Genomic DNA, 26,841 nt, shown 5'->3' with positions numbered 1-26,841 from the left:
TTGTAAAGAGGAATTCGGTAAAAGATACTTATTCAAGATTTAATAAATAACGATAAACGTTGATCATTAACTAATTAACCATCTCTATTTTTCACAGCAACCAAATCGAATACTTCTACTTTAAAAATCCCTCTAATAAGTCTTCAAGTAAGTATAGAGTGAATTTAGGTAGATTTTGAAAGATCTTTGTCAAAAAGTTCCGATATTACGGAAAACCGGTTCATATTCCTTTTTAGGTCTATCTTGGATAAAGTCACCAAAACAAAACTATGGAGTTTTTAAAATACATTTTTACTCATACATGTACACACATAAAACCATTTTTTCTGTATAATAAATAAACATAAATGTTGTATAAGATTCAGTCCCCGATTTTACTGTCCTCAATCTGCCGAGACGCCGGGAAGTAAACCTTAAAACTGAAGTCTGTCCTCGGAAAGGAGCCCTGTAAACGATAAAATAATAACATATTTTTTAATTAAAGCAGTCCTAAAATCCCGTTAATTTACATGAACATGCAATTAAAAACTGAATTTTGACAGCATCATATACAAATTTAGCTTCTTTATATTAAAAATTTGAAACTGTTACGTACATACACGTATAATGTTAATTAAAAAATCTAAATTTTTTGTAAAGGACAAGGACAATAGTTGATAGTACCAATCATAAACAAACTTGTACTTAAAACACTATGCCAGTATTAGGGTTTTTGTCTTGAAATTTTATGTAATGTGAATAATATTTTATTATTGACCCTTTTTTAAATACAACCTTTGACCTTTGCCTCGCGATTCTTTAAGACCATGCGTAACACGTGAATAAAAATTTGAATTCATTATTTTACTTTTATCTTGCACAATTTCCACTGTCATACTGCAAGACGAAAACAAAATGGAATGCAACCTTGCTATCATCGTCTCTTTACAAAGCCACAGTATTTTGAATCCAGGGTTAAAATGTATAAATATACGAAAACAAAATGTGAACAAAAACGATTCGTTGATCCCATAATATAGTTTATACTACATGTAAAAAGTATTTACATGCATTTGTATAATACTGCGGATAGTATGTCGTATAACCCCCCCCCCCCCCCCCCCCCCCCCAAAAAAAAAGAAGTCTAAGGTGAAAGAGATGTTAACTATGTTGTAATCATTTAATTAATCAATCCTTTTTAGAAAAAAAGCATCAAACGTCTCCAACCAAATATCGAAGCCATTAACAGACACAAAAGCTTACAATGAAGCTTGCTGTGGGGAACTTTCACTTACAAATGTAACACTTGAACAAAATTACATGTACTGCACTGCAGTATACATGGTAAGCTCAGACCGAAATTACTAGTAAATAAATACAAAGATTAAAATCCAAGAGGGGCTTTTGGGTGCTGAAGTAAACGGTACTAAAACTGTTAGAACTACCCCCCCCCCCCATCACACCTCGAAAAAAATACCTTACCTGATATAACTAGTGGTTAGAATAAGAGTATGGGGGATAATATGGATTCCGTGAGTAGCAACAGGTATAGTCATGATAACTCTCGGGTTTCATTGGGCGGTTCACGTACAAACAATCATTTTTGTACCCCTTCCCCATCAAAATCTGATGCAGGAATGTCTCCTGAACCGGCGGTCGATTGCACGTGCAACTCGCAGACGACACACTGTGATTGACATAATCGGGCAAGACGGGGTGGTGGGTAAATCCCGAGGGGTAGCGATAATAGTTTTCGTGATGAAAATTCTGTCTCGGGTCACTCAGCAGACGAGGGTCGTAGTAATAATTTGGAGGTTGCTGCATATTTCCGGAAGATGTCAACATTTTAAGAAAGTCTTTCAAAATTCAACAAACTGAAGGAATGGTGTCACCGGCAAGAGCAATTCACCATCACAAATAGTACCAAAAAAAAAAATAACTTCAACAAAGATTCCGTCTTCACTAAGAATATATGCGAAAGAGAAAACAAATTTCACATTTCTCAGCACCGCTTTAAATTCAACTTAAAAGATTAATGGAAAGATTTAAAGCTGTTATGATATCATTTTTAAAAGGTTTGGGCAATCCCACCGTGGTCTTAGACCTGTTTCCTTCCCTTCCCTCTCTTTCTACCTTTTATAGAATTCATAGAATTCAGTCAAGGATGTTTACAGTGTGTCGAAATCAATAAGGAGCCCACGTGGGCCTCTGTATTTTTCCGGGTCAGGGTTGACAACGCGCGATGCCATCTGATAAAAGGATCTATTTAAAAATAACAAGCGTGACGGGAGTTTGTAATGATTGCTAGGGAACATTCCATAAATAACATTTTTTTTTAAAACCTCATCAAAAGGTCGGTGGATATTATTTTGTGTTCTTACTTTATTGAATGAACTTCAAACGAATGGAAGTTTGTGTCTTGAAAATTCCAAATGTATCATTATCCTTTTTTTTTTTCGTTATCGTTCATATTAATTACAGGATGTACTTTGTAGGCCCGTGTCCCCAACTTGTATTTTCTATCCTTTACATCTTCACTCGCCTTTGTGATTATTATCTAGCGGAATACGGCATTGGTAGGAATCAAAATTACGGAAAATAACCAAAGTACAACGAACTCGACAAATGTCTTAACGCGTTAAAAATCAAATTGAATGGACCGAGTATGTGAAGACCAATTGCGCGTTTGATATACGCACATTGTCAAGCTAATAAGGCATCATGCAGAGACGCATGTTCTTTTTTATCCACTGACAGCAGTTTTTTTGAATAGTTGGGTTCGTAACTATAATTGTACCTTCATAAAATACTTGTATATGATCCCGCACTTATGCACTTGTCCGTAAATTGCAAAGTATTAGTATCTTAATTAAGAGCTTTGAAAAAAGAAATGGGTTTATAATAGCAGAATCTTATTTCAATCATTCTTCTCGTTTAAAGGCCATAAATGAGGTAATTTTCTTCAAGATTTTCTATACATGATCAAATAAAAACGTTCATGGATATCATAAAATGATTATCATGTATGATATAAATATGGCCCGTTTCCCCTACTGAATGAAGAGCACAGAATGATAATGTCAGTTAACTAGGTCATTGTAGTGCACAACAAAAAATCTCTTCATTTTTTTTTTTTTTGCAAACTCCATCATAGAAGAAAATTATTTTTTTGCCTGAAGCACACCCAGCACATGACTTCCTTTGACTGTTCTGAGAAAATCTCGAACAAAAATTTACAAAAACGTTCAAATCAATTCAATTTCCCTCTGCAATGCGAGACGAGACATTGATTTGGATTTTGAAATTGAAAATGACCTAGTACTTTTTGGCTGAACTTCCTGCTAATAGAATACTTTTGGTATTCATTTCCGATATAAAAGTCAGTAAAATTGAAATTAATCTGTAATTGGTAATATGGGTGAATAATTTTTTTTTTCACTTCATTTCCTTTGTTATAAATACGGTCACTGTCTTCAAATAGAAAACCTGTTCTTTCACTTATAAAAATTGTGCAAAAAACAAGTTTATATAGAAACTAAAAGTATATTCAGTAATATTCATTACAAGCATGTACAATCTTTCAGGCTTCCGTTCTGGGAATTCAAAGTTTAAGATCTATATTACCTAGGTTTTTTTTTTTAAATCTAGTTTAAAGTACATACATTTGCGTAAAGAACAACAATTACATAAAAACAAGTGTCAGCTTACAAATTCAGGGATGGGAATGGAAATCTTAAAAAGTGGTACATTTATTCATGATTGGGATCTAAATAGAGAAATATTATTAGTGACACAGTTTGTAGTTACCTAATATTTATAGAGACGCTACAGCTCATTTTGCACAAATACCGTGAAATGACAATTTATTGCTAAAATCAACAATCAAATATAGACCTAATGAGATGGTAACCATCTCAAAGGGCCTGCTTATAAATAGATGACATGATGAAAAGCATTTCAGAGAATTTTGCTTTGACCTTGACCTATATCCTAAATATTTGCCAGCTGGCATAGATCTTTTTTCATCTCATTATCCCTTACAAACAGACATTTTTGTTTCATCTGAGCATGATTAAGCAAACAGGAATTAATCTACGTCTAAAACTGATTATATAGAGATCTGCTTTGACCACCACATTGACTTGGTTCAAAGTCACTGCACACCATTAACCCAAAAGCTCGGTTTATGTGAGGAATAAGCCAAAATAGTAAATAAGCTCTTAAAAAAGGATTTTTGTTTCATCAGATAAGACCTTGACCTACAAACTTCATTCAAGGTCACTGCACACCCTTACACCACAGGCACTCTGTGCGTGAAGTATGAGCCAGATTGGACCAAGGAGAGAGAAGATATGCTTCAGACAAGGATTTTTCGTATAATTCTGCTATGACCTTAACCTTAGACCTAAAATCATGGTTCAAGGTCACTGCACACCCTTTACCCATAGACACTCTGTAGGTAACGTATAGGCCAGATTGAGCCAAGGTGAGAGAAGATATGGTCTGGACAAGAGAACTCGACCGGAGAGAGAAGGATGGATGGACTACAGAATGATCACAAAAGGGCGCCGACAGAGCTCGCCTCGAATAATTTTAGACAGCCTATACAATAAATATTGCTACCCCAGCCTATTGTTCAACACTGCATGTGCATTGGTTGTAACCATTTCAGCAAAAGGATGAAAAGACCACGAATTTCGACAGATTTAGCTACAAAACACATATAGTGTTAACTAAAATAAATACTAAATATCCCAGTCATCAATACTTCATTTTTTATAAGAATATTTTAACATATACATCCATCGAGCATTTCCATTTCCCTTCTTCGTCAGGTGCCTCATTTAAAATAATGCTCAGAGGTTGTGACAAGTTTAGAAATTTCTTAAAAGTTAAGACGCTTTGTCACGTGCGTGATCCTGTGCATAAATTATCTTCACTACCTATTTATATCTATGAATATTCCATTAACAACTGACTTTATAGTCATTAAAATCTTGTGTTTTGAGCATCAGCAGAAAACATGTAAATACAAATACTGTATATCCGGGTTTTTTCCCGTGTCACAAAATTTGCGAAAATGGGAGAAATCAGCAACATTTTATTTTTTAATTTGCATCAGTCATTTTGTGCAATTCAAAAAGTTTCTTATAAAAAATGATACAGGATGTAATTTCTGCTTATTCATTTATTTGCAATTTAAAACAGGTCGCGAAAAAAGCAAACATTAGATCATTGCAAAAATTACAGGATATACGGTAGTATTGTATAACTTTATGCAAACAAAAAACCTGAACTGCATTTTACAAAAGAACTTACTACAAAGTCGTAAATATTTTCAGTCTAATGGAATGATATTTAATGAACAAAACTTAAACAAAACATATTTAAAACAACTATTCTGATGTCCATAATTATATTTTACAGACATGAGAATAAAATATTGATTTAGTTTGTGATTTATTTACATTCATTACTTTGGTCGCAAGTCGTAAGTTCTTTTGTAAAATGCAGCCCTGATTACTGTACATACTGGGTTCATCACTGTACAATCAGCAGCCGTTGTGTGGAAGGGGTCAAATTTGTCGGCACACACCACGAGATCTGGGAGGGGGTAGAGTCGCAGCCCATTGTCGTAAGGCCAGTACACTGGGCACACATGTAGAGGCAGGGGGCATAGGTGGCCCTGACTGATCAGCGTCTTGGCAAACTGTACAAAGAATGAACACCCTATATTAAACATACAGAGCATTAAAGGAAGTGATTTTTGGTTTTTTAAAGAAAGCTCCCCTACTCTTTCTATTCGTTGAAAATTGCTTCACGTAAACATAAAGACTTCCGACCCTTTTTTGAGTGACCTGAAAATCGAAAGGAATGATACCGGCACAGCTATATCAACTTATCTGGGGAACCTGTATATAAGATTGAAGATTCATGATTGTCAATAGACTTGCTAAATTCTCTTTGTTTATTAATAAGCGATTTTTTAAAAACCTTTAAACGATGCCAAAACATAGACTGGTAGAGAGCAGGAATTATTCAATCATTTAATTTGTTGATATGATACAAAGATCTTGTTCCGTGTTATTTTTCCTAATAGAATAAGCACCAGTATTTGACCCAAAGAATACAAAAATTCCCCACTCTCCCTCCTAAATTTTTTTTAAAATTTAAATTCAAAAAGTGAATAATAAATAGCGCATGTCATGATAGAAAAAAAAACATGTGATGCAATCTGTAATTAACACAGTTCTGGCTGAGTTGCCAGGGAGCATGTGTTAGAAAATATGACACCCACTGATGTCCAACAACAACTACATCATTAATTAAATCTAACTAAAATAATGAAATATCTAATCAATTTTAACTAAATTACCTAAAAAGCCCCCAGAGAAAGGAGGTTCATAAAAAATAGATATTTTTATAAAAATAGTCAATTATCTAGACCTTGACACAATAACAGCAACAACAATTCATATTCATTTGAAGTTGAAATCAATGATGCACAGTATGAATATGGATGAACTAGCCTATATGGTACATCATTAACGTGTCAGGGAAATTTAAATTATTTCCATGAAAAAGAAACATTTAAACTTAAGCTTTTCAAATGTTCTTTTCTACAAATGACAGATGTGTAACAATGATAAAACCTGCATACAAATGGGGGATGGGGGCCATTTAAATCACTAGTAAGAACTCTGGATGAATTCAGGTCTCTGACTCGTGTTTTTCTCACATTAAAAAAAAATTGAGGTTTTGATTTTGGCCGATACTTAAAAATATTAAATTGTTTAAAAATTGCAAAAAAAATCAGATAAATTAGAATATAAGATAGGTGAACTTTTTTTCTTTTTTTTAAAACTTGCTGCCCACAAATTTATACAAGCTGCCAACCCAATGAACCCAATATGGGCAATAATAGGAAAATCCAAAACCTGGCGTTTGCTTAGCTGTGTGAGGAAACTTACATGGGTTGGGACATCGTTGTCGGCCGGAAATTTCACACAGTTTCGACACATCTTAGTGACAATGTCTTCCCTGAAGACCACTATCTCCTGCGTACAGTACTGGATCCGACACGGGTTCGAGGTGAAGGTCGAATTTGGCAGCTTTCTTCTGACCTCCTCCGTTATAGAGTTTGGTATGGGAGGTCTGCAGAACAGGAAAACACTGTTACTTAAAACATGGCTCTAACAAATTTAAGCTCAAATGACATGTATACAAGCTGCGGGATTTTTTTTTATTATACATGTACCTTGGTAAAATGGTTGACGGACCGGGGTCCTGTGACCCAGGAACAAATATAAATCTGCTGTTCTCCGCTATGTTGGGAAACTCCAAAATCAGGTCTATTAATGAGCGAAAGCTCTCTGAAATAAAATAAAATTATTAATCCATGTACATGTACTGCTGTTAATAACAGCTGCAGGAGGTATGTACAACAACATGAATTTATTGTACTAGCTAGGTGGTTCTGGCATTAGAGAGAGGCTAGTACATGTAATATTGTGGTTTTATTAATATTCAAGGGTATCAATTTTCGTGGATAAAGTGAAAATTACAGTTTCAAGGGTACGTAAATTCGTGGCCCTATCAATACAAAATGGTAATGGAAATTGCACTTCAATGAACACTTAATTTTGTGGATCAACTTAATAATGAAATCCACAAAAATTGGTATTCAATGAATATTGATGAATCCACAGTACATTATCTTCTAAGTGGTCCATTGCATTTGTTATTCTTTTGAGGTTCAACTATCCTCAGATCCAAAATTAAAGGGCGAGTTATGGAATTTTGAATTTGATTTTTCCAAAAAGACATATTTTAATAAGTCATATTATTTTATTGCAAAACCTATCAATTCTCCTTTCCCCATACTATCAATTTTATAGCATGTGATCCATTTTATCACTAATCTTCCACAGCTATAGTACACAACAGGACACTAGTCTGCTGAAATACACTCACCCCTGAGGACTTTGGCTCTGTGACTTTCTTGCGGAGCAGATATAAAATTACCACAAAGAATAAAACACGTAGGTGGAAAGTCAGAATATCCCGTGAACAGCACCCGTAATTTTTCTATCACCTGAAATATATATTTTTAGGAGGTAAAACGAAGATGCATGAACTCAATTTGCGAATCTTATTTATTGAATTTCAAATCAAACTGTACAACAAATTTCTGGGGACTGTTGAAAACAATTTGCTAAAAACATACGTCAATTTTATTTACAGCATACATCACTTTAATTTACAGTAATACGTCAACGTTCAAATACTTTTCCTTTTCACTTTAAAGCCTCTGATAACATGCATTTTAGAAAAATAAGAGATGAAAAGGCATGATAACAAGCATACTAAATTTTGACCATTCTATATCAACCCTTTCACGTCATGTTAGTTCTGGTCAAATTTGACCGGAAAGCTATTCCACTTAAATATGGCATTGTTCATAGTTGACTTATTTTAAGTTCAATGTACAAAAGATTAAAATAATTATGATAAACAGAGACTTGACATTTATACAAACATATATATAATACTTGTTTCATGCATTTCAAAATATCATTTTCACACTAAAAATGAGTAAAATGTACCCGATGTGAAGGGGTTTAAGTAAATACATGTACATGTATACTGTAAACCAACATTTGCGGCGACTTTTTTTGGTTGCTTTTTACTTACAATAAACTGGTTTGCGACGACTAATGTTCGCGACCAAGCCTTGTCCAGACCAGTATTTTGTTATAACAGCCATACGATAAAGACTGGTTCGCGGCGAGAAATAATCGCGACGACAATGCTCTCGCGAACCTCGCAGAAATTTCTCGCACGCGAATTAAAGTTGGTTTACAGTATTATCCTGTAGAGCTCACTGAGGGCATAAAGTTCTACCCTTGGATAGACCAAAATATACATGTATATGTACAGTATGTCATTGTTACGTGTGCAACTCTTTCAGACGTTTTCTTGACCTAATTTAACTGACCTTGACCTGGTCCAGCCAGACATCAGATAAGAACACAAACATGGCGTCTCTATTCTCTTGCTCCACCTGTTTTAACTTGACTGAAGCCTTGGCACAGATGCTCGACAATCCTCCGAAAAAATTAATGTTTCCAAAATATGCCCTGTAATGGAAAGATCACATACACCGTACTTCATCAAAGTTTTTATGAATCTTTTTATGTGAATTTTGTTTATTTTTGATAAAAATATAAATATGGCTGCTTTTCAACAACCAGTACTAGCTGCTAAAAAATATAGTTACGTTAATTGTTGTGAGCAGATCTAAGAATATAATACCCACTTATTTCAAAATACCTGCAATCATCATATTTACATGAAAACAAATCAAACATTCCCAATACACATAACACATTTTCACACACATTCAATGAAAATGAAGACACTTTAGGCCCTTAATTTGTTTGAAATACACAATTTCCATAAAATGAACACAGTTTGATCCTCAATTCTGCTCAATATTTTTAAAACAAGCCCTGAATTAACCTTGTGACTTTTGCTGGTTCCGGGGGAGGGAATCCAAATGCATTGACATGGAAGACTTCATCTTCGTACCAGCCCTCCGCCAGCACAAAGCAATTCTCTGTAAACAATCCCGTATGGAAATTCTATCGCAATGTTAAAGATTTTTTCATTGAAAATTTAAAATATTCTTAAAATTTATTCAAAGCATCAATTTACCTGGTACATGGAATTAAGGTAAACATTTCCCTCTTTTTCCTTATGTTTTTTTTTAAATCACCACAAATTACCACGTTGAAAACAAATAAGTAAAAAATTTGTAACTCTTATAAATAACTTATTTAGAAATACATATGTACTTCACACCACTTCAATATGTTTTATGGCAGAGAAAAAAAGGAACAGTCATTTTTATAAATTCCCAAATGTCTACAGTTCCTGTACAATACACACTTTATTAAACTCAGCCAATCTTAACCAACCAAAATTAGGGATGTAGAGAATGTTAAAAACACTGAGCCCAAATTTAATCAAAAGTAAGAAGAAGGATACAGCATCACTGAGGTCCACCTGTACCGCTCCTGTTGGATCCTCCACAAACCACTTTCCCTGAAAACCAAGAGACGGATCCACATAATTTAACATCAAAACATAGTATAAGTGTAAGCATTTACAGTGCACATAAAAATTCAAAATTTCAGTGAAGATATCGGAATATTTTTTTATTTTTTTTTTAACTGCAATATTCTGCATGCTTCTAAGGGATCAAATTAACTTTCAATTAAATTTTGCGTTAAGACTCATGAATTAGCATAGCATTACCTTCAAAGGGTTCTTATGAATTTTCCATTAAATATTGTATTAATACACGTGAATAAGCAGAACAATGTCTGTGGCCTTGATTCAAGATATCTTAGGTTTTACCTCTTTTAGTTGCGTCAACATGCCAAGGACAATAATTTCTCCCAACCTGGCAGTACTTCCTAGTAAATATTCAATTGGCTTCAGCTAAAGCAAAACATAACAAGATATCTGTGAGCCAATGCTTACTAGTGATACATTTGCTCTGATGTGAATATACAAAATAAGCAAAGTTGGTATTCAACAGGAAGTTGACATTGAATTGGTTCAAAAATGAATCCCACCACGTGGCATCCCTAAACAAAGAGAGTGTGTTGAAATTTCAACCATCTGTGATGCATAGTTGCTGAGAAATCTTTGATGAAAATTGTTAAAAATTTTGGCTTAAAAGAAGCAGTCAATGTTTAACAGGATATTGAAGTCTGATTGGTACAAAATTGAATCCCACTACATTGCATTCCTAAACAAAGAGTGTATCAAAATTAGTTTAAAGCATCTGCAACTAATTGTTACTGAGAAAAATGAAATAGAAACTTGTAATCGACAAACACACAAGGATAAAACAGTATACCCCCCTCACCTTCAGAGTGGGGGTATCATACAGATGGATTTTATATCAAATTCACACCAACAGAACTCAATATTTTAGACTGCAAGATGGACCAAATCAGAAATCTATACCACACAAATGATTTTATTATATCCATAGCAAGGGGACAAAAATTTATCGAAACCTGGACAGGAGATTTAGCATCCCATTTCCATCCCCATCAACATGTATCTTTACCTGGAATTTCTTAGCACTTTCATCTTTCTCTGCACCAATAACAGGGGGAGTAAATAAATCATGTCTTTGGGTTCTCTGATAAAAACAAAAGATGTGAAACAATTACTCATCAAAAAGCAGAGTATACTCAAAATAACTGCAAAATGTTGTTAAAATTCATTTTTCTGAAAAAAGCAGGGAAAATGTCAATCTGATGGATTACATCTAGTAAAATACCTTTCTTTTCATTTTTTTTTTTTTTTTTACACTTGTATAAAATTTCATACATTTAGTTACTTTATCAATTTCCATGTATGAGATAAAAATGTCTCATAGAGTTAGGGATAAAGAAAATACATGTGAATACCGTATCTTCTTTTCTTTCCCCAAAAATCACCGCTGCCTGTTTAATTTATGATCCATACAACCAATGTTTAAATTACCTGCTGAAGAATGGTGTATCTGTCCAAGAACAGGGTCACCTTGTCTTGGGCAGTTCCATGTAGACATGGGGGAGGTAGCCCTAAAGTAGAATTTCTGAAGGAAAACACCCAGTGCAGATGTCAGATTATTCATCACATGTATGAAGTAGTTCAATATCAACAGTAACTAATTTCATTTTGCACCATTCTATGGTATTAAGAACATGTATATTTATATCATATGTTAAAAGAAAATACATTCCAAATTAATGTAAACCAACTTTTATTTGTTTTCGAGAAGTTTATGAGAGGCTCGATCATGAAAATAATTCCCATGAACGGTTTTGGATCTGGTATTAATTGTAAATTAGAAAAGTGAAGTCATCATACATGCCAACTTTTGAAAATCTTCATGGGGGATTTTTCGCGAACGACATTTTTCATGTCTACAAATTTGCAACATTTAGTCGTAAAAATATAATTTGTCTTTTTTTGTATGTTTTTAAGAATTTATTCCATATATTCAAACAAGCTAACAAATAAAAAAAAAAAGGTTTATTCTTTAACAACAAATGTAAAACTTTCAACAAGTGTGCTTAAAATTCAGGTCCATGGTAAAAGAATCTGCAGCCAGGAAACATATGCTCTCTTTCTTTAGCTAGACAATGGCCTACAAAAAATATGATACATATATATTATTAAATGCAGTGTTTGTCATAATGTTAATGTTATTATACAAATGGTCTACAATACACTTAACAATTTTTGTACTAACCTTCATCTTGGTCCACATTTTTTCCAATGCAAAACGTTTGCATTCCGACGTCTGATTGACCCGAAGCATGGATGCACTTACATGTATGCCATTCGCTGTAGCCACCATGGTTAACGCTGGAAAAATAGTTACACTGAGCTTAATTTAATTCTTTAAACAGTTTGAAGACTAACAAATTTTACAGGAATTTTTAATCATAGTTAACTTTAAAGTGAAAATGTTTTTACATACCATCACTCGGAAACATTTAGTGATTTACAAGCGATCGGTGCTGTCAGCATGGTCAGTTGCTTCATTCGTTCTTTATCTATAAAACAATTAACTTCGATCGCCTAGGTCGTTCTCTGTGTGTACAATACATGCCAATTAATTTTTATCAACACACGCTCTCAGTTAACTCCAATTAACCTCCAAACACATGTTCACACATCCCAAATCACGACATGTGCCACAGGTAAACAGTAATGGCAACCCTAAATCCCGATTTCTGATTGGCTGGCCAAACAGAAGCCGCGCGATAAAATTCATGACGGAAATCGGGGTATCTTGTCGTAATATTTACGAAATCGGGATTTCTGTACAATTTACAAATCCCGATTGGGAAAATCCCAACTAGATCGGGAAGGTTGGCATGTATGAGTCATCCCAAACAAAACTTGGTTAAAAGTATTTTCTTTTTAATTACATATGTTGTTAACATTATCAAGATTATATAGAGTAGTACAGGTATAATTGCTATGCAAAAATAAATCATCTCTAAAGGTCAGACGACATGTTCCTCAATTTTAAATAACTTTTTCCAGGAATTTGTTAATGGTTTACTACTACTTTGACAAGCTTTCTTGCAAAACATCAGGGTACCTTAACAGGCATTTCTGCAAAATACTTGAGTATGCATTATCCTATATAATCTTCTTGAAAATACACTTGAATTGCTGATATAAAAAAAATACATCTACAGCACTGCGAAATTCACTTTATCAGAAAAATATCTCCGCCGGGGCTGCTTTTGAACTCACGACCTCTCGAACCTATATGCTTCTGGCAGTGAGCGGCCACGGTTCTAACCACTTGACCATCTAGACATATAACCAATTACTAGTAAATTTTGATCATTTTTAAAGTATTTATAAAATTAATATTTTTTATTGAAACTCTTTATTAATACGAGGAGATACAAAAAGATTCTCGAGGAACGTATCGTCTGACCCTAATAATATTATATCCTTTAAAACCTTAGGATTCAGTTTAATCAAAATTACCAGAGACATGATCAGCAGGACGAGTGCTCGCCAAAATTTGTGTTGCAGATACTGTATACAGGGAAATATTCGTCCCCGATTCATTTTTGCCCTCATTGTCAGCAGGCAAATTTAAGACTGGGCAAATTCTAATATCTTATATTATCTCTCTTTAAACATGACTCTGTCTGGGCAAATTCAAGAAGGGACAAAACTGTTTGCACGTGTAGAAGGACGAAAATAACTCTGTATACAGTATATAGATAATTTTGAGCAACCAACCTGCTGAACACGCCTCAGTTGTTTTTCATAACATTAGTTTTTTATAATATTGGCATTTTCCATTTTAATACAGATAAGATTAATACAGGTAATATGATATTTCCAGTAGCAACAACAATTATCTTTTTCTCTCTCCAGTGAGTGAAGGCGATAATCAAGCCCAGTGAGTGAAGGCAATAATTAAGCTTCTAATTTACCCTGTCTTCAAACAAACTGTTTATTCATTCAATTAAATTGACAAATTTTACTATATAATTATATTCTATAAAAAAAATTCAAATATTTTCAGCAGAACGAACAACAACTTACTGAATAAATTTCTTGCGATCAGCACTGTAAGTATATCTAGGCACCGAGAAAGCGTCAATAACACAAAATACATTGTCACTGTAAAGCAAAAAAAATTAAAATAAAATTCAGATATCTAATGTACCAAGATTAAAAAAATGCTCCTGTTGGCCGATTTCAAAGCCAATAAAAGACAAACCAAATTATAGTTTATGAATTTGATTGACAAGATGTGAGAATATACATCACAATATGTATTCTTCAGATCTTTTCCAAATCTTTATTTGACTGTAAGTTTTTCAATTTTATATGAAAGTTTACCTGCTTAGAAAACTTCAGTACAATAAAGAATCACAAAGAAAAAAAATTATACAGAGCAAGCAACTTCCTAATTTATATCTCTGTATGATAGAAAATGTTTATTTTCTCAAAAAAAATAAGAAACAATTATCTTTTCTAAATGATTTTAAAATTTGACCTTTACATTGAAAAATCAAGTATATCTATATTAATCCTTATAAAATAACTGTTAACAACTGTGTTAAATTATCATTAACAATGTGTCATTAGGAAGCTGCAGGTCTGTAGCTCTCAGTCTAATAAAATTCAGATGGACGATTAAGGAGCTACACGGCCTCCTGTAGTAAGAAAACTGCAATTTATGGAACACAAAAAATGAGTTTTGGACTGATTTTTCACACAAAATCTGTGGAAATATATAGTACCATTAAATTCTTCAGCCAATTTACTACTGATATTGTTACTTTATTTACTTGCCTCAGACGTTCTCTAAAACACACTGACCGACCTTGGAAAAAGAAGCATGTTTAATTCACGTCACTTTTTTACATGTAAACAGACTGCACCACTTCACTTTTAGGGGCTGGTGTGTTTAAAAGAATATCAGAAGAAAGTAAAGTAAAGTAACAATATTTGTCAATTGTAAAATGTCTGAGAATTTTTAGGGGAATCAAATTTTCAGAAATAAGATTATTCATAAAACTATTCCAAAACTAGCGCAATTTTTTGGGCGCCGTTAATTGCATTTTTTTATTATGGAAAGCACTATAGCTCTCAGGTCCATCCAAAATTTTTTTAGACCATGAGCTACAGACCTGCAGCTAGAAGGACCCCTACCCCTCTTCCTGTTCAGCGTTGCATTCTTGAACAGCAGCCTCACAAGCATCCTTCCCAATTAATGAAGACTGCACTAAAAAGTAATTCATCACATCACTTGTAACCATCGTCCATGCAAAATAATGGACTAAGTTACACATACTGTGGTTTCATCAATATTCATTGAATACCAATTTTTTGGTTTTCGTTGTTAAGTTGATCCACAAAATCTATTGTTATACTTTCATGTTAAATACTGAAATCTGATTGGTTAAGACGCAGTTAATAATATTTACTATTACCCTCAGCGTTAGCAACGCACTTGGCAACGGGTAACATTAAAAAAATTATGCGCGTACGGTTCGCTGTAGAATTCATGTTATTCCTATATAAAAGCAGTAAAATTTTCTTAAAATTTTTAATAAAGACATTCAGTATAACAAAATAAATAGTGCCTGTTTGGGAGGATAACAGTTGAAATTGACACCCCTTTTCGCGTTGGTTGACAATGGTTTTCTCGGGGTGTCAATTTCAACTGTTACCCTCCCAAACAGGCACTATTTATATAATGTTCACTGAAGTGCATTTTCAACTAACATTCTGTATTGAAAGGATCATTGACAATGAAGTTATGCATCCTTGAAACTGATTTTTGTTCAATACACGAAAATTGATACCCAAAAATATTAATGAAACCACAGTAAGAGGTTTATACAATAATGGCATAGAATTCTAACAATAATAGTTATGTCATATATATTCATTATGAATAATATTTCATCAATATACATGTATATTTGTTACTTTGTCATAACAGTAATTTGTACATATGTACATGTATAGCAATATTTAAGGTGCCATGAGTATGATTTTTATCTTTTAATCCAAAATTTCCTATTGTCAGGTCACAAGTTCTTGTGAATATGTCTTTGAGTTGACACTTACGAGGTTGTTTCTGGATGATTTCAATCATTTTATCAAGAATCTCATCTCTTTCTGATTCTTCCACATGGGTGAAAACTTCTATCAGGTATTTACTGGCTTCACTGAAATATATCATATCAATATACAGCTTATTCATTAAGTGAGCGACATATTGGATGTAACATGTTTGCTATTAGATAATAATCAAATAACAGACATGTTACATCCAATTTTTTTTATTCAGATTTCCCTTTCAAGCATATGATATAGAGGGTATTTCAAGATGAAAATCACTTGTAAGCAAATTAACTCTTCATGAACAGTTTTTTTTATTGCACCTTCAGCAGAATTGTAGGAAGTAGGACAAAACTTTAGCATGATTGAAAATAACTTATCAGTATAATCTGTTATGTCATGTCCTGAATAGCTAGGATATATTACTGTATTAGTATTTTCCATATGTGAAATTAATGTCTCCAAAGCTGTTTAAATTACTTACAGTCTGTATAATACTAAGTGATCTGCATCTGCATGTCATGTTTATCACCATTATCATGGTGTATAAATATTGAAAGTGTCAGATATTATAACCAAAACTTGATATCAGTTTAATTAAAGAGTGCATAAAATCAGAAATCCAAAAGAACAAAAATTCAATAAAAATGACACAAAAGGCCAGGCCTCAGGATCATAAAGCAAACTTTGACATTAGTCAAAAATTGTTCACTGTCTTAATGTCTCTTGATTGAAAACACTGACAAAATTGAAATGCTCATCATTTTATGATATTTCATGACTGATTGAAAATTTGACTTAAGTCTGAAATTGCTTTATGATCCTGAGGCCAGGATTTATACCTAACAACTGCAGCCTGGCAAGAACTACCATTTTAATGCTCAACTTGCAACACTGCCCAATCACTATATCATTTCAAGCCACCCCTTTGTGTACTAATTAAACAGTGGGTTAAAACTGACAAAAGGTATATCTTTCTTTGCTGAATTTTAAGTCATGAAGATTATACCAGACCCTTAAGATAATGGCAAGGAATAAACTATGAGTATGAGCTATAACAGTAGACTTTAAGTATAACGTTAGGCTAAATATTTTCCATTTCAATAAGAAAAAAAGCTGACCAACTTACAGCAGGATTCTGACTACAAAACGGTTAACAGCTTTAATTTTCAAGACTTTTCAACAAATGAGTCTTAAAGAAATACACAACTAACCTCCGTAGTGTGAATCCATGCATTTTAAACGCCGACGTCAACTGGCTCTTCAACTTCGCAGCCATTTTAATTTCCCGCCAATATTCTAAACATCAAACATGAAATGGTACTATAAACCATAATGTACCACAATGAATAATAATGCAGCGACATTCATCGTGACTTCATAAGACAGTTATCAGAAAAACATAAATTCTTGTAATTTTTTTAATGCAATTACCTTATAATTTTTTTTTTCATCGACGTTTTAATTTTGATCGGGTTCGTAATCTATTTAATCTTAACCATAAACTAAAAAGATGGCGCAGAACGTTGAGGACGCGCAAGCACGTGTGCGAGATGCCTTTAACAAGATGATGGAAGGGTTAGACAAAGACATCATTCGCCAGAGACAGGTGATATAGTGTATTGAATATATTCCCGTAGCGTGTGCATTACTTTCATTATTGTTTCTTCCATAAATAGAGTTTCTTTAAGGAAGTTCGAATTATCTCTATATGTTTCATAATTTTTTTTTTGTAAAAGCTCATTATATCTGATGTTATTATTCTCCAATTCATCATTTCGTCTGTGAATAGGTTTTTGTTTTGCACTGATAATGGATGGTCAGTAAATGTTATACACAAGTTGCAATACATATCTATCACGCAGACGAACTGATGCAACTTTTGTTAGGCCACAGACACCTGAATTTTTAAGAATTTATGAAGATATGCAATTGCTTAATTCAATGCATTGGGAGTTATATAATCATTGAACAGACAATCTTAATTAAAATACATTTTGCTCATATCTCCTTTGAAATATGAAAATAGTATATTCAAGTATTTATAATTGAACTATTTGTTTTTGCTGATTAGAGACACAGAATAAATATGGATTCACAGTTTATGATAATGTAATATAATATTTCAGGAAGATATGCACACTTGTGCTGCCAAGTGTTACAGTGACAGAAAAAGTCCAATAGAAAGTGTAGAGAGATGTGCAAATATCTGCAATGCAAAGCTACAGGATGCATCAGTTTTTGTTCAGAGAGAAGTTGAAGGTTTCCAGGTAACTGATCTTAATTTGCTAATCTCACAACACTTGCATGAAAATCAAATTCCTTTAAAATGGTGAGAGAAAAATGACCATGAGACATTTCATAACAAAGCCACCATTCATGTTATAAAATACCATATTTGTGAGTGTGACCATCTTCTCGACTCAAGAGTTGCTGATCTGCTTAGATTTTACATAATTTTTTGTTAATTATTTGGAGTTTGCTTGATTAGAAACCCTTGACATGCAGGGGAGTGCAATTACCATAGCCCGACGCCCAGGCTACCAATTTCAGAGGTTGGGCTAGCAAAAATATTAACTGTCGTAGCCTGTCGGGTTAGTAAATCATAACCAGAGTTGGCAAAATATGCAATGTCCTAGTAGGAAAAGTGTATTGTCATTGTTATCACAAAAGCAAAAAAGCTTCTCCTTTTGTGCCATGATAGCCTAAAAATTTCTTAGACATCTTTTTCTTGTGCTACATTCTTTTGAGTAGCTTCTACAAACACTCTGCTGTAAGTTTTACCAACAGTGTTGACCAGTGGCTAGATGAGATAGTCGCGCCTCGCTGCACATGGCATCGATATAGTAACCTGTGCAACTGAGCTGCGTTCAAGATTGTAGCAGCTAGCCTAGCCGCTAAGTAGTAGATATCTAGATCTATTGAATGGACCGCTAGGTTAGCCGCTAGGTCTCAGATTTGAAGTTTGAAATATTCAACTAAAGACTAATTACATCGACGTAATTTGTTAATTTCAAGCGGAAATATGCATGTTTAAATTCAGGAAAACGTTAAAGATGAACAAAATATCACTAAATAAATAGATTTCATGTTAGTTACAAAGTGGTAACTAAGGCGGCCATCTTGAATTTGATGCTTAGCATAAAATATTTAGGCTACGAATATCTACGTAGCGGCTAGGCTAGCTTATTGTTCAACTATGTAGCAGCTACGATCAGGAATGCAGCCCTGTTTTCAAGTGAACACTGTAAAATGATTCCCTTTTCCTTCTGTGTTGAATTGGTATTTCTTTCCTATGTTTTTGTTGGCTTTTTTTTTAAATTTCTTTTACAGAGAGAGAGAGAGAGAGAGAGAGAGATATTATAAAATTTCTGCTGTAACTATACATTGTATTCTCATGGACACATTTTAAAGTGACCTGCTTAGTAAATTGAAAAAAAAATATTCATATTTTGCATATTATTGTTTGTGCATTTTCTATTAATTTCAATTAAATTTACCATTACATAATAAATTGCATAGTTGTATTTTGTACATGATATTCAACAGGATAGAATATATGCATACATAGATAAATGCAGTGATTTTATAGAGTCTGTTCACATTAATTCACAATGTTATGTTCGGGTTTTCTTATCTAAACACCCAAACCAGTTTTGTTACTAAAATGTTTAGCATATCAAAAGAGCAATGAAGTTGAATATTTTTGAACTAGTCTACTGCAGAAAACATGAAAGTAATAAATACTTTGTATATTAATAATTATATACCCCGGTACACTTTATTTGTATCATTTGTGGGAAAATATTATGTACATAATATTTAGGTTTTTTATAAAATGTGATGTTGACAGGCCCGACAATAGTCTGGCTAGTAACTTTGAACCTTGAGCTAGTAACTTTTTTACTCCCACTAGCCCCTGGGCTAGTAGCCAAAATTTGTAATTGCACACCCCTGACATTGGAAGATGGAGTATATCAATTCATGACAAATACATGTAAGGCATGGCATGAGGATCCCATTAAGAGGGCTGGATGGTTGTGGCCACTTTTTGACTATATTTACCTCCTTTATATGAAGAGCTATGTATAAAGATATAGGAAAATGTTCAAACTTTTAAAGCTAAAATATTTTGATTTTTTTTTCAACAATAGGTTATGACCAAAAATATATTGAATTTAAAAGTTTTAGATCTGATGGGTAATTTCTTGAGACACCCCCCCCCCCCCCCCCCCAATCGTCCTTAAAACTAATTATTTACATTTCTTAATGTTTTAATCTGTTATAGTAGAATTAGAATATAGTAATTGTCTCATTGGTATAGTAAATACTCTGAGAACTGTACTATCACTACACTGTTAAATTTAGAAGCAGGTCTGTAGCACCCGGTCTGAAAAAATTTGGATGACAACCAGGGAGTTACAGTTCCTTACCATACAATCTTGAAGAACTATAGATGTTAATCTTTTAGATTTTACTTAAGATAAAGGCACCATGTTAAAGTTTTCTTATTGCTTCTCTCAGAATCGTATCTCCCGATGTGCAATGGACTGCCAGGATGCAGCGCGGGACAAGATAACCGAGAACACCAAGGAAAGCGACATAGCAAGGTTTAAAGAAGACATGGAGAAATGCGTAGTCAATTGTGTGGACACTCATATAGCACAGCTTCCCTCACTAGAAAAGAGGTTACGGCTCGGACTAACGAAGGGGAAATACGACTGAATCAATGCTGCTTCTTACTAGGATCTTAAATTAGACCATTTTCTCTTTTTTTTTCAATTTTTTTAAAAATCAGTTTTAACTTTCAAGACATTTTTGTTAAAAGGTGTGTATGTATTAATGAGACTTTAAGTTGTATGAATTTAATAAGAATGTATTATTAACGTAATCTAGTTCCATGTGGAACGAAGTTTGTTTGTGAGTGCAGAGCATTAAATCCTATTTACATGGTACAAAAAACTACAACTCATGAACAAAAGCTTAAAGTTGTATGCATTACAAAATGTATATAATGGTAGAAGTTTTATGTTAGAATATAATTGTACATGTGCTATTGTAAATGTAGTTGATGTACATGAAATCAGGAATTAAATAAAAGGGTATTCATGTATGTCAATGATTTTGTCACACATGAAAAAACCCTTATATTTCAACAGTTTATTAAATTTTATGTGATGATTTTGTAGAAGAGAATCAAGATATATGGAGTTTATTATTACAATCATATTCAAACAAGAATTTTGTAAGTTCTTTTCTTTCATTTTAATTTGTTGCTGGCATTTTAGTGTGTTGTAAATATTTGACAGTCAAATGATAAAGATTCTTTTCAAACAAAGTGGACCCATAGCTATGAAAAGCTGCAAAAGGATTATCTATGAAAATGGTGAAAAAAGACTTTGGATCATGTATTTTGAAGCCTTTCAAATTTAAACTCTATTTAACATAGAGCATACCTGTCAAACCTTCAGACCACTAACAGATAATCTGATAAAAAAATTTTTTTATAAACAAATGGGTTTCAACTGAAATAGTTCTGATTCTAGGGCTAGGTCCTATAGATCATTGAGTAAAGATTGCACTGGTCTATTGAGCCATTGCCTGGATTGGCTTTGAGATGCTAAATTGGATCATACATGTACATACATGTATATGCATCAGTCCAAACTTTGTGTTTGAAATTTATGTGCATTTGTTCCTAATTTAACTGCTCAACTGAGTAATAGGTGGACATTTATTAAACTATTTATTTTCAAATCTTCTGTGCATTGAATGTAAATTTTGCTTTCTTCTCGATAGGACTAACATTGCTCTAACATTGATCTGATGATTTAGTCAAACACAGCGTTTTTCATTTGCAAATGCTGGGAGTTATAACAGTATAGAGCAAGTTAGTGTGAATTCGGTAGGTAAAGTTGCTGAAAACGTTGATAGTGGGTGAATAAACCCAAAGATGTTTGCTTAAAAAGAAGAAGCAGATGTTAACTCCTTCTCGTAGCTAAGTTAAAGACTTTTCTGTTGACTAGATAAAGTCGCGTACTTTCAATTAGAATTCTAAAAACAACATTTGAATGGTGAGGAAATCGGACGAAAAAATTTTCTAATCTATAATGCATTAATTATTTCGTGTGGGGGTAATTCTGCATCTTTGAATAATTAATTAATTGCGACTGTGGTCTTGATTATATCCACACTGGTGGTTGGTACACGTAGCTATTCTTGGAGTAAGAGTCCACCGATCTACGAGGGCTGTCCCAAAACAGCGTAGACAATAGACGTAAACACATCCCGGTAACTTATAACGTGTTCACTGCAATTTAATTAGACTTCTATGTTTTATTTAATGACCCTTTGGCAAACAATACTGACAAGAATAGAATTACTGGCCCCCCCGCCGGTCAAGCAGTATACTAGTATCGACCAAGGCTGATTTAGGAACTTGACCAAGGTATTAGTGGTATAAACATTTGGTATAAATTTATTGAAAATCCGTCAAATTTTGTAGGCATGAGAGGGCTTACAAGGTCAATTTTTGGATACAACGGAGTCATTATTGTGATCAAAGTCCCATAACTCGAACAAAAAGTATCGACCAATGCTGATTTTCGAACTTGACCAAGGTAGATAGTGGTATAAACATTTGGTATAAATTTAATGAAAATCCGTCAAAATTTGTAGGCATGAGAGCGCTTACCAAAAAAGTGTGACGGGCGGAAACACGGACGGACGCCCGGCATTTCTATGTCCCCGCTCCGCGTTGCGGCGGGGGACAAAAAAATTAAATTTGTACTGTGCTTATTCCTTGAGAAAATGAATAATTAGTAACACCAATTTTTGTCAGGCGGTGCAATGCATGTGCGACGTATGCACGTTTAAAACTTCCAGTCATTAGGTTTGTTGCGTAACCTCATCGTTGGCGATAACATTTACGTTTTATTTCCGAAAATGTCTCGCATAAAAATGTGCTTTCTTTAAACATGTACCCTAAGTGCATATTCATTTTCATTAATACATTTCTAGTTTTGTTTTTTAAAATATTTTACAAGTACAAACGATCCGCCGACACCAAACTTGCCTTGAATAACTTGTTGTCTCACGTTGACGTCGTCATTTTATTGCGAGTTTTAAAATTAACATTATTTATTATTAATTATGTATTGTAATATTTATTTATTTATTTAAGATAATTATAATTAAATATTTACAAATTGACAGGACTGAAATCGACACGCCCTGTTTATCGATTAGATGAAACCTACAGCGACCTAGGAAAAATCACGGACTGCACGAAATTATCATGATGGTGTCAGACTCAAATTCCCATAGGAGATGATTTGGTTGTTTCTTATAGCTAACGTACTGATGTACATTAACAGTAATTTAGTAAATTTAACTTACTTTTTACAATCAATATATTAGATTGTTAAAAGAAAGATGTAAATATAAATATTGCATAACCCGCTAACGCGGGTTTTGTATTTTTTCTGCAATGTTGTTACCTTCATATCCCGAATGAATCATCAAAGAAACCATTTTATTGTTTAAATGAACACACTAGCTGCCGCGCTGTGTTTTTCTGCAATGTTCGCTACCTTCATAGTCCTATAAATCATTAGAAGCATTTAATTGTTTATATTTAAACGAACATGACTATCAAAGTTAATGTATTTTTATTAACATCTGAGGGTCAATATAATACGAAGACTTTTGTCATAATTATTTTACTTATAACATTATTACTAAAGGTAGACATGATATATACATGTAGCAGTAATTTCAAACAACTTGATTTGAAAAAAAGTCCATATACCTGTATTTCTAAGAATTATTTATAGAATCGAATCCTGCAAACAGAAGGGTTACGACGCAAAGTCCAAAACAATAAACCGAGAGGACACGCGACGCATAACATGTTAACTTTTTTCTTCAATATTTCGATGGATTAAACCAGAGACTTAAATTTATGTCTCTGATTAAACGATTCCAAAATTGTTTTTTTTTCAACCAAAATGTGGAGGCTTGGGATTTGCCTAAAAAATTATCCCTATAGTATATACAGAAAAGAATTAAGGTGAATTGGGCGTTGCCATTGGAATTTACATCGGACTCGAAGTCTACCCGGTATCTCCAACAACAACAAACTGAACAGTGCACTGTATATTCTGCTGTAAATGTCGCACCCCAACACAGGCATGTGCAGAAACCTGGTAACTTTATTTTAACAAACAGGCAATGTAAAGACAGTCACTTCATTTATGGAGTATATACTGATTTGTGCATGTGGTCTCGCTAAAGCATTTCGGCTTCTTGTGTTTACGTACAAGTCTGGACCATGTGCACGTGTACGTTCACATGTGCCTGCATGTCTCATTTCTGAGGGGAAAAATATGTCAACAATTTTTTTTAACAAATTTTAATTCCAGATCACATTCCTATTTTCATTTTATGTCTGCATTAATCTGATTAAATACGCAATAACAAAATAAAGCTAAAATTTATTATAAACAGCTGATCGAGGTTTAAGAAGCCAAAATTTGTTTTGAAGTTAAATAAATTAAAGATTATAATCAACAATGGATGTGACAGTGTTAGATTTAACAAACTCATATTTCAGAAAATAATATATTTCAAGTTTCCTTTAATATCTTCTCTGAAATAATTTAGATATTGCAGAATTAAGAGCACAATATTAAATATAACCCGCTTACATGGTTTAGGTAATTTTTCTGCAATGCATACCACCCTCAAGTACACACACGAAGCACCAATTTATTTTATTTTCTTATCTTAGATCCCAGTGACTGCGACAGTCAGAAAGTTGATGGTGCCCATGCACGATTGGAAAATGCTTTTAACAAAATGATGGACAAAATTGACAAAGACGTTATCAGGCAAAACTATGTAAGTTAACAGATGAGATATTTCAAATCCTTTGCAGCATTGTAGTAAACCAGTGAAAATCTGACTTGCATTCAATTAAACTAGCTTTTTTTATCATTTAAACTACATTGTATAAATTTCACTTTTATTTTTTAATGATTATATATATTGTATACTAGTAATAAATTTATAAGATGTTAAAGTTATAACCATAATTTCAGTGATTTAAATGACGATAATCGATAGATGATCGTAAGAAATGAGCGTTGCTTTTGGTTTTAATGGAGGTCTATTGTTAATAATAATAATTTTCTTCAATATTCTATTGGATCAGCAGTTAAAATGCTGCTTTCTGCCTTTTTGTAAATGCAGCTATCCATTTTTCCAGGAGGACATGTTTCTGTGTTCTGCTAACTGTTACAAAGACAGAACTAGTCCAATAGAAGATCTCCACAGCTGTACTGAAAGGTGCAACATAAAGCTAGAGGAAAACAAAGACTTCTTTCAAAGGGAACTGGATAGTGTCGAAGTAAGGAACACATAAAAGCAAGGGGTGCCATTATTAGAAAGAAATTTGTTATAAAATACAAGTTTATTTTCTATTTCCGAAAGAACACATACTGATCTGAAGTAGTTTGAACCCATTAGTATTAATTGTTTTTCATGTCTTCTTACTTGCTTTGATTTATCGCCCATCTTATCATTAAAATTTTGATACTATAAAAGCCTCAACTATTGTTTTTTTGTTAAGACTATTTCTTTGATAATAAAAAAACTGTATATCATAACAAATCCCCTCCCCCCCCCCCCCCAAAAAAAAAAATATTACAAGACTTTAGTATGGCTTTTTTTAAACTTCTCTATAAGAGATCTTTAAAAAATTTTGACCCCCCCCCCCCAAAAAAAAATAAATAAAAATTTTTGCTTTAGTCTACAGTATTGGAGTACATCAATAATAAATTTATGTTCTTTTAACAGCGCAGCATAGACCATTGTGAGAGGGATTGTACAGAACTTATGCAGAGCCTAAGTAATGCAGACAGCAATACACAAAGCCTGCAGAATTGTCTCAGTAAATGTGTGGACACTCATATAGATCAGTTCCCTTCACTAATAAAGAGACTTAAACAGGGGCAAATATGACCGTGGAAATAACTGAAGCAAAATTAAACTTTGTAAACATTTTTTTCATATCAATAAATTTTATACAGTCATTCAAAATGCTGGATTATGTGTTCTGATTAATTAATTAAATACATAGTTTCCACTCAAAGTGCCAAAATGGGAAACTTAATCGTAGGAAATGCAATCCCTCAATCAAAGACCAAGGCCACAGTGTTTAAAACCTGCATTCGTGTTAATCATCTCAGAAGCCATTGTCTTGTCAAAGTGTAATTATACTATAACCATGTCAACAAATGTGCAATCAGAACTTTCCGAGTCTTTAGCTTACCAGACATATTGTCTCTTCTTTAATACTTTTAATACCAGTACATGTATCGATTTTATAAAGGATAAACCTTTAGTTGGGAACATTTAAGAAAGATTTAAGTCTTCAAGAAAGTTCCTCCTAAAAGTTGTTTCTTTTTCTGCAATATTATGGTATTCTAAAATGATTTAAATGTACATGTACAAACAGGTAATTTAAAACAGAATTAGGTATGTGATCTGAATTTTTTTTCTTAAATACTGTACATGTAACGGTAGGTGCATTGAATTGATATACATGTACTTTGTAATTGCCTGATGTCATATCTAAAATTTATTAAAATTAATTCTTTTCTTAATAATATT

At 33.2% G+C, this 26,841-nt stretch overlaps 3 protein-coding genes across 5 annotated transcripts; 2 read left to right on the top strand and 1 right to left on the bottom strand.

Annotated features, from left to right (window-relative positions):
* Positions 1 to 272: 272 nt before the first annotated feature.
* Positions 273 to 17,534, bottom strand: LOC105344133 (DNA polymerase epsilon subunit 2). The gene is made up of 15 exons (XM_034470375.2): positions 17,382 to 17,534; positions 16,174 to 16,274; positions 15,250 to 15,322; positions 14,134 to 14,211; positions 11,548 to 11,641; positions 11,126 to 11,200; positions 10,402 to 10,485; positions 10,030 to 10,086; positions 9,502 to 9,623; positions 8,978 to 9,119; positions 7,954 to 8,074; positions 7,238 to 7,352; positions 6,951 to 7,134; positions 5,513 to 5,689; positions 273 to 445 (listed from the first exon to the last, which is right to left on the bottom strand). The coding sequence occupies exons 1-15, from the start codon at positions 17,444 to 17,446 to the stop codon at positions 362 to 364; spliced, it is 1,572 nt and encodes a 523-aa protein (XP_034326266.2). The 5' UTR covers positions 17,447 to 17,534; the 3' UTR covers positions 273 to 361.
* Positions 17,535 to 17,634: 100 nt separating this feature from the next.
* Positions 17,635 to 20,944, top strand: LOC117680521 (protein FAM136A). The gene is made up of 3 exons (XM_034470393.2): positions 17,635 to 17,776; positions 18,297 to 18,437; positions 20,692 to 20,944. The coding sequence occupies exons 1-3, from the start codon at positions 17,681 to 17,683 to the stop codon at positions 20,890 to 20,892; spliced, it is 438 nt and encodes a 145-aa protein (XP_034326284.1). The 5' UTR covers positions 17,635 to 17,680; the 3' UTR covers positions 20,893 to 20,944.
* A 1,803-nt stretch (positions 20,945 to 22,747) lies between these two features.
* LOC117680659 (protein FAM136A-like) lies at positions 22,748 to 26,604 on the top strand. Of its 3 annotated transcripts, none has more exons than XM_066087384.1 (4): positions 22,748 to 22,787; positions 24,959 to 25,068; positions 25,436 to 25,576; positions 26,026 to 26,604. In XM_066087384.1, exons 1-4 carry the CDS (start codon positions 22,763 to 22,765, stop codon positions 26,188 to 26,190), a joined length of 441 nt encoding a protein of 146 aa, XP_065943456.1. In that variant the 5' UTR covers positions 22,748 to 22,762; the 3' UTR covers positions 26,191 to 26,604. The 3 variants fall into 3 exon arrangements, with proteins under 3 accessions (XP_065943456.1, XP_034326285.2, XP_065943457.1); XM_034470394.2 differs by lacking the exon at positions 22,748 to 22,787 and adding an exon at positions 24,242 to 24,357 and having other exon boundaries at positions 26,026 to 26,596; XM_066087385.1 differs by lacking the exon at positions 22,748 to 22,787 and adding an exon at positions 24,485 to 24,509 and having other exon boundaries at positions 26,026 to 26,602.
* Positions 26,605 to 26,841: the final 237 nt, after the last annotated feature.

Source organism: Magallana gigas, chromosome 6 (assembly GCF_963853765.1).
Source record: "Magallana gigas chromosome 6, xbMagGiga1.1, whole genome shotgun sequence".
Taxonomy (NCBI): domain Eukaryota; kingdom Metazoa; phylum Mollusca; class Bivalvia; order Ostreida; family Ostreidae; genus Magallana; species Magallana gigas.
This window is presented reverse-complemented; position numbering and strand designations above follow the sequence as displayed.

Excerpts from the sequence above, each read along its gene's own strand:
- LOC105344133 (XM_034470375.2), bottom strand. The coding sequence starts at position 17,446 with ATGGCTGCGAAGTTGAAGAGCCAGTTGACGTCGGCGTTTAAAATGCAT. Across the intron at positions 9,624-10,029 it reads AGGTGGACCTCAGTGATGCT|AATTTCCATACGGGATTGTT; the intron begins GTATCCTTCTTC and ends ACATTGCGATAG. Across the intron at positions 8,075-8,977 it reads TCTGGCTGGACCAGGTCAAG|GTGATAGAAAAATTACGGGT; the intron begins GTCAGTTAAATT and ends TATATATTTCAG.
- LOC117680521 (XM_034470393.2), top strand. The coding sequence starts at position 17,681 with ATGGCGCAGAACGTTGAGGACGCGCAAGCACGTGTGCGAGATGCCTTT. Across the intron at positions 17,777-18,296 it reads ACATCATTCGCCAGAGACAG|GAAGATATGCACACTTGTGC; the intron begins GTGATATAGTGT and ends ATAATATTTCAG. Across the intron at positions 18,438-20,691 it reads GAGAAGTTGAAGGTTTCCAG|AATCGTATCTCCCGATGTGC; the intron begins GTAACTGATCTT and ends TGCTTCTCTCAG.
- LOC117680659 (XM_066087384.1), top strand. The coding sequence starts at position 22,763 with ATGCTGATTTTCGAACTTGACCAAG. Across the intron at positions 22,788-24,958 it reads GATTTTCGAACTTGACCAAG|ATCCCAGTGACTGCGACAGT; the intron begins GTAGATAGTGGT and ends TTCTTATCTTAG. Across the intron at positions 25,069-25,435 it reads ACGTTATCAGGCAAAACTAT|GAGGACATGTTTCTGTGTTC; the intron begins GTAAGTTAACAG and ends CCATTTTTCCAG.